The sequence below is a fragment of the Aphis gossypii genome, chromosome 2 (assembly GCF_020184175.1).
Source record: "Aphis gossypii isolate Hap1 chromosome 2, ASM2018417v2, whole genome shotgun sequence".
Lineage (NCBI taxonomy): Eukaryota > Metazoa > Arthropoda > Insecta > Hemiptera > Aphididae > Aphis > Aphis gossypii.
In genome coordinates this window covers 55,924,137-55,937,554 of record NC_065531.1, presented here as the reverse complement: position 1 = coordinate 55,937,554, position 13,418 = coordinate 55,924,137, and the positions used below count along the sequence as shown (strand labels likewise).

Genomic DNA, 13,418 nt, shown 5'->3' with positions numbered 1-13,418 from the left:
GAGAATTGAACAGAAATAGTGCTCATAGACTAAATATTGATACAAATAAGAATTCTGCTAATTCTATAGGATATGGGATATATTTAGACTTTTTAATCTCTGTCTCCCCAAAGTAACATAATTGAGTCGAACTTTCATTATAAAGAAAATAGTTCATTTTTGACTTATTAAACTATATTAACATACAGAAAATAAAATAGTTTAAACTTTAAATATATCACCACATCGCATGTTTCAGTTATACGCCTATAACGACGGTCTGGACGACCCAAACGGCTCACTGTTTTGTAAAAAAAAAAAAAGAACGGCCTTAATATACAAAATAATTATCACCTAATGTACAAAAATATTTAGCTCCTAAATTTTAGTTTTAAAATTGTTCATTTACCTAAGTAAAATATGTTTGTATTTTTTGTTTTGTGATTAAAGTTCGATTATCCTTTAATTTCATTTAAAATAAAAATTTGTCTTATAACTAATGCTTCTAAAAATAATTTATGACAAGTTTTAAAATTACTATTTAGTAATTAAATAATTTTAAGTTAAAAATTATAAAAAATATAACTTAAAAAAAATTATGAGGTACTTGTAACGAACTTATGATATATTTTTTTGTTTTGGAAGTTTGGATCATTATTGGCATTAACCGGATTAGCTTTGAAATCTATACTAGTTTTTTAATAAAACATTTTTCACTCTTTTTTTGTTTTTTCTATCTTGTACCTATTAACTTCATATATTGATAATAATATGATCAATTAGTATTACAAGTATTTACTATCTAAGAAAAATATTAGATTTAAATATTTGATTTTTCACAATTATAATGCTATGCTGAATTAAAATAATAGTTTGCAGTATATTAGGGCGATTGTAAATGTTGCCCACAGTGAATAGGTAGTAAAAATAGTATAGTAAAGTCTAAATTGAGCCCAGTTATTAGGTAATTACCAAGTATAAATTTTTATTTAGTAAATTGCACCCACGATATTTCAGTGCCCTTGAATTTATCGATATCTGTTTTAAACACTTGTGCATTTATTGGTGCAATAACTGAACGTTTGTCGCCTTAATTTTGTATGATGTAAGCCGCGATATTAACGTATATCACGATTACTAATATTTTAATACGTCTCCTTCGCTTCACACGAGACTCGGCAACATGGATGTCCGAATTGTAATTGCATTTAGCCAGAAAGAAAATTAAATTATAATTTACGAGAATTAAAAATTTTCAAAATTAAAACGCAAATATTGTATTCGGGTGAAATAAAGTGATGACGTAGTGTAAAACCGCGTAAAGTATTTTTGAAAACTATGAAAGAAAGCAATAATATTACAGAAAAAAGTGTAAATCATAATCATGAAATTGATTTTTAAAAATTACGAGGACAGTTATAGTAGCCTCCTCGTGTTGTTCTTTGGGTAATGCTAAGTGTTCACTGTTAATACTTAAATATGATTAATTATTTGGTCTTTGTTGTGACGAAGAGATTCTGAGATGTGATTTTATAACTTTTAATTTTGAAAACGACTGCGTTCTGAAGTAATGTCAACAGATAAAAGGATTTGCATAGCTCTACGCCTATACAATTATCAGGAAAATGATACGGTATGATTGTCGCAAATCAATGCATTTATATTAATTCTCTATTTGTTGTTGTTGTTTTTAATTTATGTTCTTAGTATTGTACATTTTTGTAGTCGTCTAATAACAAGAATCAGTTAGAGCAGTATTTGCTACGACGAATTCGTTCAAAACCCATAGGCCGTACGAAATTTTTATCGTAAATTAAATCGCTACCTACATTTTATTTTTAAATTTACCCGAAACACTAATATGTAAATACTTAATTTATTACTTTTCGGTACTTAAATCAATTTACTGAGAAACGGGCGGTGACGCTGCGTAATGTATTCGCTCGACTGTCAAACTAGCGTTCTGCGTTGTTACAATAGTTGTCCGTTCCATCACGATATAACATTTTCGGATTTTGGCGTCCCTTCAAATCTTAAAAATCAAGGTGCCTTCTGCAAGTACACCGTTTCTTTTACTTGCCCGTTGATACGGTTTGTTGTTTTCGGAGTTCACTTGACATATTTTGACATACCTAAGTAGACCCTTTACAACTTACCAGATAGTTGTTCGATTTAGAGACGTCCTGCATAGTGCATACCTATTTTGAAACTAACGCAACATTTTTATGAGACAAATATCTATTATAATCGTATTTTTGAGCTATGAGTATAGATGATGATTGATGATCATATGTTACGTTTAGCAAAAAAAAAAAAAATTTTAAGAGTAATCACAATCTTCGGGCACAGTTAATATGTTCAAAACACGTATAAAATCAATTGGTCAATATTTCAGTAATAAATATAACCGCTTTTGAAATTTATTTTTAATAATAATATTAGTACAATATTTACTTATGTATATGTATATATACACATATATGTTATAATATAATGTATGATAAATTTATAATAGTGTTATAATTATTATAATATTATATATAATATAAGTTACCTAATCTTATCTTGATAATTGGTATCGTTATTGTTTTAATTTGATAACATGGTAAATAAAATGTAGACAAATAATATTATTCAATAAAGTACATGAACATGACATAAATTTTATAGGTAACGGTACGACACAACTCAAAATAACAACTGATATAAATTATTATTCTTTTGCATTTTAATAACGATTATATGCTGTACGACGCAGGTCATATCGGTTAGCGCCGATTTACAAATCATAGAAAATGTGTATGGTAACAAATATCGGTTCGAGATAAACGCTATCGTCGAATGAAAAAAAAAATAATCATATATCGGAATATAATATAAGTAAAATATGTAAAACTATTTATAATAATAACAGTAATAACACTATAATATAATAGTCTAATATGGAAAAAATTGACATTGATTTTGATTAAAATATAACATATAATATATCTTATATTACCCCTAAACATGTAAACACACAATAAGTCAAAAATACATCGGTTACAATAATATCTAAAATTTCATGACGTCGAGTGGCTGTTGCAAGAATTAGACAGGTCAATTATTATAAAGGTAAATTTTTAAAAAGTTACGAGACTTTACATGTGGTAATAACACGTCGTATATGCATAGATTGTGGTCAAATATACATAATATGCTCATTTCTTTAATAAAAAATTAGGTAAATTAAGTTATGAATTTATGAATTTTCGACTACTATTATATCCTATTTTCATACCATATTTTCAAATAGATATATTTTTATACAATTTAGAAATTGCTTCATGGCAATACAAATTTCTTTTTTTTTCATACGAGAATCACTATTCATATTGTACATTGATATTCACTTAGTAATAAAAAAGTTGATTCTCATATAAAAAAATAGTTTGTTTTACCACAGGACACTTCTTATATAATACAACAAATCTAAATACTTAAAAATTTGGCGTTATAGGTACCTATAATATTTAAAAATGATAAAAATCAGAATTGGAATAAATGCACTACTAAAGGGTATAGGTAATGGAAGAGGGTTATCACTCTGTGTATATTGTCAAATATTATTTAAAATAGGTACTGTTGTGGAAATAATAAATTAATATAATTAGTAAATGTCTATATTTACCGGTATTGGATTATTCCACTAAAAAAAATGAATGTGATAAATCCGAAGTATAATTTATGCATTGCCACTCGATGAGATGATATGCTCGTTTATTAAATTTTAATGGTTTTAATTTATATTTTAGCTTTCGGTATTGTATCATTCGCATTTCTATTGACACTGCATAATATTAGTATATCACTAAATTCTATTTGATAGGTTAGGTTATAACTTATAAGTACGAGTACTTATACGGCCATAATTATACTTACAAGAAAAACGATATGATAATTTTGTCACACATATACAATATACATATACATATATAATAATAACTATATTTTATATTTGTTATACCAGGACCCGTTCCCAACTCTATAACTGGAAAGATAGATTTTCTTTTATAAACTAATAATATTCAATAATTAATAATAATCATTATAATATAAAATATATAAAGTTTCGACCACTGCGCTGTACTCGACGGATATGTCACCGACAGAATAACAATGCATTAATCGTGAAAATATTCATATAATATTAGTAATTAGTATAATATATATTATAGGTAACTTTAAACATTTAAAAAAACCATAGAAATCCTTAAGGTATAAATTTACATAGGTTTCACCCTGTGTGGAGGTACGAAGGATACGGATTTCTGTGTCAAATGTGTATTAGGTACAATGATTATCTGTCAAAAGTTGATTTCAAGAAATGGAATAAGTACCCAGGCAGAGAAATTCGAAATTTTAGAAACGTGTGCCAGTTAAACAATGTGGACACACGTATGACACGTGATTAATGTTGTCTGATTTCGTCGGATAAAACCGTATTTCATCCTTTTAATCCATCAAACGGAAAAGCCATGATTTTATGCGGAATCATAATAATATCATTAAACGTCTTTAAAAGTAGTTGGATTATGTGGGTCAATTGTTATATTGTCCCTATATAATAATATACGCAATTATTCAGGTATAGCAGTTTTTTTGATATCACCGTCGCTCAAATTTTGCAGAACTGTTGTGGTATAGAAGGGGGACGCCAAATTTTACGGGCCATATTAACGTACCTATTATATTTTATTTGGTATATACTCAAAATTTTACTTTAACGGGCATTCGGTTTTTGTTAAAAAAAATTTTACGATTTGTGAAAAGCACGAATTAATATATTTTGGTTTTTGACAAGAAAAAAGGAAAAAGACCTGAAATATTAGGCATGAGCTCAATCCACAGTCTACTATTTGCGTGTACGCCTTACGATTACTGCAGTTTATAGATAAATTATAATCCTAAACAAAACGTAATATTTTATACCTATACGACGACCGCATAAATAATAATATGCGATTTACAAGTGATCGTCATATAGTAATAAATAAATATATAATATTATAATATAGAAGTACCTGTACACCTGTAGAGTTTTGTTTAGTATTATAATAATATAATATATGCATAATAATAATAATTCAGTCAGACGAAAAATAAATTATCTCAACATAGGTAGTATTATAATGCATGTAACTTTGGTGGGTTTTCGTATTTTTAATCAGAATAACAAACCTCTGACGATAATATATGAACGTGAACGAGTACACAGAGACGAGATAGCGATTCTGCCTAAATCCACAGCTCGATAGTCGTGTGTAAGTAGCTTGCGAAATATTTGATATTAAAATATCAGTGTTTGGGTACAGGGACTGCCTCGGGAATGTTCAGGTGCGGCGTATGTTTTGAAACCACGATGGTGTTGTAAAGGAGATTAGAAAGGGTGGAGGATCGATCGATCTCCCTCGGACGAGGTGTTGAAAATAATTATAATAACTGTGATCACGAAAACACAATGACGTGATTTACAACAGCGTCACATAGAGTCTTTGTTGATTTCGTATATTAATTTTCGACGAAAATATATTGTGTAGTATAACGATGTAATTTTTCATTTAGATGAGATTTCGAATGCTTATTATATCCGAAAAATGTATATATTATGAGTGATAATATTGTTTTTCGAATACGAGTTTCGTTGTAAAATCGATCAGAAACAAATTATGTTTGTGGAAGACAAAATAATAGGTTTGGGTAAGTTCAAAGTTGTAACTTTGTAATCACCAAGGTACGATTATGAGGAAAAGATAACAGTGTTCAAAATGTACGTGCACAGTGTTAAGTATACAATCAATTAGATTCTGTCGACGTCGAGTGCGATAAAGGTATTAACTGTTTTACCTTATCCGACTTCATAAATTTATTTCTACTGGAATTAATATTAATATGTTCGCGTGTTGTTAAGAAATTGGGCACCGGAAGTCAGAGCACAGAAAAGTTTTCATACAAGATAAAAGTATAACAGTAGGTGATTCCATCGTATGGAACTTATGTTTTAAAGAATTATTTTGAAAACACACGTTTTATACCTTTATATTAAAAATTCAAAACACGTTAGATAGTATTTTTTGAGTACCTGGGAATTAAAAAATATTGAGTACGGATATTAAATATTTTCAACCACATGCGCACTTTAACGAAAAAATTAACGGCGAGTCCGAGTCAAACGATAAACGTGGCCAATATTCGCGAGCAGAACTCTATAGTATGTACAGAAAATTGTCTCAAATTCAAAACTAATTTTATTAAATATCATTGTATTTTTTTATTTAATAGAATTTTTTTTTGTGTTATTATATAAATAATAATATTGTTATTATAGTAGGTATTCGCGGCCCTCTGTCGAGTTATTTGGCGATAAAACGATTTAATAATGGCATTAATAAATAATTAAATTTAATATTATTAATTAAACCAAATAAGATAATATTATATTATTTATATTCAATTATTATTTAATTAAAAAAAAATAGAAAATTTATGTTTCCCTTCATAATATTGTACAGTAAAATATAAATAACGGAATGTAATTATAATATATCTAATTTTATGTGGTATAGATAACAATATATACGTAAGGGATGGTTATTTTTAACGTGCGAAACTCACCGTGCTTAACATCCTACTCACAACTACTTTAGAGTGTTGAATATATTCGTTTTATTTAATATATCTAGTATTTTTGTATTGAATATTTTTACATTTTTTGTTTTGTTTTGATACGTGGGACAACTTTTTAAACCAGAAATCATTAGGTAAGTATATTTTTTAAATAAGATCATTGGAGATGCGCTATAATATGTTGAATTTTACTTTTAACGCGTTATTTATAGTACACCCTTTACAATTTAATATTTTAACAGTATTCCAATCATAAATTAAATAATAAAAAAAATATATCTGATCACGTTTTTAGAATTAAAAATAATGGTTGACATTTAAAAACCAGGTCGATAAATTTAATTTATGGTATAAATAAAGAGATCTCTAGAATATTCACGAATCTCGTGTATTTAAAAATACCAAAAGAGAAAATTCTAAACTAAGTCAATATTTTAAGGTTTTAACTCTAATAAAGAGATAGAGTACTTATCTGAATAAAGTATTGTGTGTTAAAAAATATCATCATGTAGGTATCACATAGGTACTCTTAAACTGTAAAATAATAATCAGAATGCGCGTATGTTATTTTGATACACTGTATTGGAAAGTATGCCGCGGATAAAGATCGAACAAAGTCGTTTTGTAAGTCAGTGATTCGCAACGATTCCATGTAATGAAATGCAGTAGGTACCTAAAGTTTATTTATTTTATGCGCTGTTTTGTGTTTTCTAAATTTAAATAGTAAACGCATATTTTATAATTATTATATAAAATAGAAGAATTATAAGATAATAATATTTATAGTTAATAATAATAATAATCTTAATAATAATTGTTTTATTAAATAACTGCAGTAGGTAGCATATTATCTACGCGATTTTGGCACGAATGCACTTGAATTGACATCGCATTATGATATTTATGACGCGCTTCTCCTCCACGATGATAGTATATTATAATAATATAGGTATACGGTAACCGTATCCCCGTTTTGGTAATGAAATTATTATATTTTTTTTAGTTAAATTAAGAAAAAAAACCTTCCTGTCGGGTTTGTGGACAATTACAGTTGATCGATCAGTGGCGGTGGCGGACGGCCGATTGAATATGCCACCAAGTGATGCACGGTAACAACAATTTTTTTTTTTTTTGAATATTATTTAGGTGTACGCGTTAAAGTGTTTTTGTAATTATATTGCGAGTAACGACCGCAATCAAATTGAATGAACGAACTTTATGTCTTGTGCAGCAGCAGATTAGTTGCATTCAAGCCAGTCGTCGGCGATGCTGTACAACTCCTACTCGCTGATGTCCGGGACTTGCTCTCCGACAGTTTGAGGTTTTCAACGGTCTTGTTCTCGTTTGAGTCGTCAGTCTCGTTGACGCACTTCCGGTCGTACGGGCCGACCACGCCGGTGAGCGCGTTCAAAGGTATCCGGTAAAGGCGAAGCGGTTTTGTTTCCGGAGATACTGAAAACATAAAGCGTCCGGAATTATAATTCGAACGTCATAAATTATTCACATTCTATGGACATTGGACATTAATAGTCATGTAATATAATATTGTTATATCTAATCTAATAGTATTTAGTTTTATATTGAGGTACTTGGATTAGGATTTGTCAGATATTCCAATAATTTGGATTTTCATAAGTATATTTTTTGATTATCCCATTATATTATATTGAACTATTGTAATGAGTTATATTTAATTAACTGTTTATTTTTCATATTGTGTTAAAATTGTTTAACCAAATAGTAGGCATACAAACTACGAATAAAATAAATAAATAAATACTTATAGGCTATAGCCATAGCTACTTAATTAAATATTTTTTTCATTGTTGGTGTAAACATTTTTGAATACTATTTAAAATCATTACCAACTTTTAATCATATAGGCACTCTTTTTAATTTTTTTTTTTTTTTTGATGGGTGGGGGGGGGTCAAGGCGGGATATACTTCCTTTGTTTTCTTTTTCTTTACCTTCTCTCTTAACTATTTAGCTACCATTGTCTTACACCTCCATAGTGCCCTGTCACCCACCTCTCCTTTGTTCACACTACCTAGCTATTTCATGGCATTCACTATTTTATTTAACCGTTTTTTCTTCGGTCTTTTTTTCCTTCTATTTCTTCCTTTAACATTATTCATTTCCATAGCCACCCTCATTGCCTAACTACATAACTAAACATATACATTCGGTAGAATTTAAATTTGTTTAGAATATTTATGTAATTTATTTAAGATAATGTCACTTATATTATTATGAAAATATCATAATTGTTACTATTTTTTATTAACTATATTATGTTCTTTTATTGCATTTATATTTGTATTTGTTTTGTGGTTATCAGTGATATTTATACTTGGCAAATAAATGTATTGGTATAAGTGGTATAAGTACCAATAATTAAGTATTTAACCTGTAAAATTACAGCAATAGAAGTATATAATATAGGTAATATAGCTAGCTAAATAAAACTGTGAATTTATTCTATGAACACCCTTGTTTATCAATTATAATGATATAAAATATTATATAGTTCACTTAATTTATATTCTTCTATTTGGTATTTTAATTTAATAGCATACTTCAATGGAATAACAAATCACGAAGTAATAAAAAAAAAAAATGTATTATCATAAAGCATTATTACATGGCTCGATATCTGATTTAAAACACTTAGGTATATCGGTGTTTATATTTTTATTTTTGATTGGCCTAAAGTATTTTAAGAAAAGTTAGTGTGAATACTTATCCTGCACCAGCTTTTCATATGAAAGTCTGCCTAATCTTAGTAAATAATTGAATAATTATGTTATTATTAGTTATCAAATAATTAATCATTATACACGACTTGAAATTTTACAAAAATTCAGACAATCCGAATTATAAATATTTCTTAATATAATATCTTTAAACTTAAGATTCAAATATCAATATTCTCGTATTCAGATATTATGATTTATTTTCCTAGAACTACAGAACTACATGTCTACATAATAAGCATAGTCCTAAGATGGTAGAATAAATCTTTGTTTACGAAAAAAACGGTATTCACGTATTCACCCAAACTCCTTCCCGGACATGTGTCTGTGTATATTATAATTTATAATATAAATGCGCCTATGCTATTATTATTATTGTATACTTGATATATTACTTTCAAAGAGTAACAGAATAACAAAAAAAAAAAAGAAAAGAAAGAAACTAGGAAGTTAAGTTAGTCATAGGTTTTCACTATACGTTTAGATGATATGGAAATTATCTATTAAAATTCTGGACATAGGAGTTTATTATTCGGTTCAAACAAGTTTTATTGTTTTGTATTCAGAATGCCAAGTTTGAGTTCCACTTTGACATTTTCTAAGTGGCTAAAATCGATCGAAATCTTATATGGTCTATATTATGCATGTATTTTTATTACATTCAATTTGCTTTTATTGAAATAATTATTTTTAGGCCATGTTGATTAAATACGTTTTTGATAGTTAAACTAATGTGGTCTGATTTTTTGAATCGTTTTTATTGTCGTTACCAAGATGTATTTTATATAATAACAATAATAATGTGTATTATTATATGTAAAATGTGAACACCGCATTATTTAAATAACACTATATTTTTGATTCTAATTTAATAATTAATATAATTAAGATTTTGGTTATGCTTAATTCCATTATGTCAATGTTATCCAACAATTGTTTAAGTAATATGTAGCGATTGTACAAGTGCAATATGATTTTTCTCGAAAATTTGATAATGCTGGAATAGGAGAAGTCAACTAATACAGGCTCTTTCTCATAATATGTATATTATGTGCAGTAAATAAAATCTATCCTCGTCCAAACATTAATTATTATTTTTACTACCTACTGTTGATTATTTAGTCGTTTTATGATATACAAAATACAAAAGGACCACGTAAAATATGTATACTTAAATATACTTAAAATTTAATCTCGAATACGTACCCAAAGTAACAGTATTTGAATACACATTGTCGGTTTTAATCAAGATACGGTAGAACACTGAATACATATATTTTTAACAGTTAGGTATACGGAGGTATGCTAATAAAATATTTTCATATTATAACTAAAATAAAATACACTCATATTTATTGCGTGTATTATTGTCGAAACGCTTTAATGACGTCTTGGCCGCTATACGTATACAATTGTATAATATTTCTAAATTCGATGTTTATATTGTTTATTATTTTATCAAAAAGCGTAATCATTAAATACAATACTTCGCAGAATTTACAAAATATTATAAATTAATTGAAATCAATGTTGAATTGAATTTTTATGGCGTATAATACAAATCGAAATGAATTTTCGCAAGACCCTTGAAACGATGACCTACGGTCGCCGCGGGTCTTTAGTTATTGATCAAATAATGTTAATACAACATTGTATAAATATGTTCTGTGATATTAAATCAATTTTAAGAACAAAAAAATACTAGTTTGATACTTGTGATTTAAATAAGGTATATGAGAGATGAATTACATTCTGTACACAGCTACTGTATTACCTATAACCTTTGATGTTAAAGTTCAAGTTTTTTTACACGACCTTTGGTTTTCTTTATTTAAGATTCGTATCATGTGTGCAGTGAACATTTCCATTACTTTTACCAGCCACAGTTACAATGAAGAATTTAAGCCTTATTTGTTCGTTCATCATTTTTATTAACTGTATATACACAACTTATAAAATTATTTATTATTTTTTGTTAAAGAACTTGAGAGTGTAGGTAAGGATGGGTTGTATATTAGGTATATAATACATTTTTTGTTTTGTCTGAATGTGAGTTGTTTAGGTGTGTGGTTGAACTAAATCTGAATAAAGCGTTTATTCAAACGACTGAAGCATTGGAATTACATAGGTAATATTATATATATTACCTACCTATAATGCCTATAGGCTATTTCTACTACATCAGTAATTTTCTGATTTTTTCCTTTTCAACATAATTTATTTAATGCCAAAATTTTAGTTTCTATATCATTAATTGTATGAGCTAATATAATCATATTTACAGTGTGGTGAAGCAGGCGGTGACATGCTCTCTCGTTCGGCTTTCTGTTGGTCCATTTGCAGTCTCTCCATCTTCCCGTGGAAAAATTCCGGAGCAGTTGTTGCAAAATATATATCATTCTATGTTAAAGGATAATACATACAATAATTAAATAATAGTCATCAATAACAAAACGTTATAGAAAAACCACGAACTACTACATGTAGTAGTTCGTGAGAAAAACAATTCTAAAATTTTAAAATTTGATTAAAAAAATTAATGTAGTTTATTACTTGATACCTTAGAACAAATTAATTTTAGTTTCGGCATAGCCATAGTCTGAACTAGATTGCCATTGATTATAAGTCTGATTTCCATTGTATCCGTGGTAAATGCTATGATGTAAGGGAAAGAACACACTGCGGAAACACGAATAATTTAATGTTTATATAATATTATATAGTACATTTTTTCGTAATTTATATGTTTAATATTTAATAACACAAGTACCTACGTAGGTAATAGGCATTACCAAAATTCACAGAAAATGTCTCATTCCGTCGAGTTTAAACAATATGAACAATAATACAATTTATTACAATAACTCAAATTTGTTAAATTAAAAGAATAAATTTAAATATTTGGTGTATCAATTTTTTCGGATATTTGCAAAATTAAAGCTTAGATATGTGAGTAACTCGCTGCACTAGCGTGAGCCAAGTTGAATCGGCAATTTGATTCTGTACTAGAAAGTTTTTGCAAATGGAAAATTATTCATAAACAATCATAATATAGTGTATAATGTACAAGACGTATAGAATATATGATCTATATAATATTTATCTATAACATGTTACATGTGTTTAAATGTATAATATTACTTAACTGATAAATGTAACAAAAAAATAGTTTGCTTGTAGTTAAAATGAAATCGTGAAATGTAACGTCAGAAAGATAAAAAAAAATAAACAACAACATATAAAAACCGTTAAACGTCCAAACTACAGAACTTGACAGAACGATTTCGCTGTCTTGTAAAGTTTGACTTTTCATTGAAACGCCAAACCACTATGCTTAATTAGACGCGTCACTTATAAAGACAGTTCACCATACAAATGATTCATTATAATTACCTATGTCTTTCGGAATGGAATTCCAATGGAAATCAAATTCGGTTGTATTGTTTGTCTCACTGAGTTTTTGAAAATGACAAGTGTCTGTAAAACACGATGTGCGGAATTAATTATAAACTCATTATACAGTCAATATTAATATACTAAATAGAATTCAAACGTGAATAAATCATCTATAGAACCTTTTGTAATGAATTTAAACACGTGGAATTTTATCTAAATGTATATGTGATGTGTATGAGTGTATAGTAATTTGGTGTATACATATGTGTGTGTGTGCGGGGCGTGTGATGGCTAGTCAAAAAGTATTTTACATTTGATATCAAAATATAAATAATTAAGTTTATTGTAAACAATAAATTAAATCGTAAAAAACTAGTTTATGTGTTAGTATAATAATATTATATATTTATGTGATGAACATAATAAATTATATTAATATAATATATAATATATAACCACACAAAACTGTTTTTACATATAGTATTTATAGACGTATAAGGTCATTTATTTAAACGGAAACATTAATTTTCTCAGTAAATTTTTGTGGTTTTAAAAATAAAAGTTTAATATAATAATATGATAACAATTTTTTTTTTAAAATTATAATTTATGATTTTTATTTA

The 13,418-nt window shown here is 27.6% G+C and overlaps 1 protein-coding gene across 3 annotated transcripts in view; it reads right to left on the bottom strand.

Annotated features, from left to right (window-relative positions):
• Nucleotides 1-2,589: 2,589 nt before the first annotated feature.
• The window catches only part of LOC114126445 (GTPase-activating Rap/Ran-GAP domain-like protein 3), a 309,554-nt gene continuing 298,725 nt past the window's right edge, over nucleotides 2,590-13,418 (bottom strand). For all 3 annotated transcript variants that reach the window (XM_050200598.1, XM_050200599.1, XM_027990390.2), the window contains 4 exons: nucleotides 12,793-12,876; nucleotides 11,960-12,078; nucleotides 11,682-11,799; nucleotides 2,590-8,097 (listed from right to left, as the gene is read on the bottom strand). In XM_050200598.1, coding sequence (XP_050056555.1) covers nucleotides 7,862-8,097; nucleotides 11,682-11,799; nucleotides 11,960-12,078; nucleotides 12,793-12,876 — 557 coding nt within the window. In that variant the 3' untranslated portion in view covers nucleotides 2,590-7,861. The remainder of the gene's footprint in view (nucleotides 8,098-11,681; nucleotides 11,800-11,959; nucleotides 12,079-12,792; nucleotides 12,877-13,418) is intronic.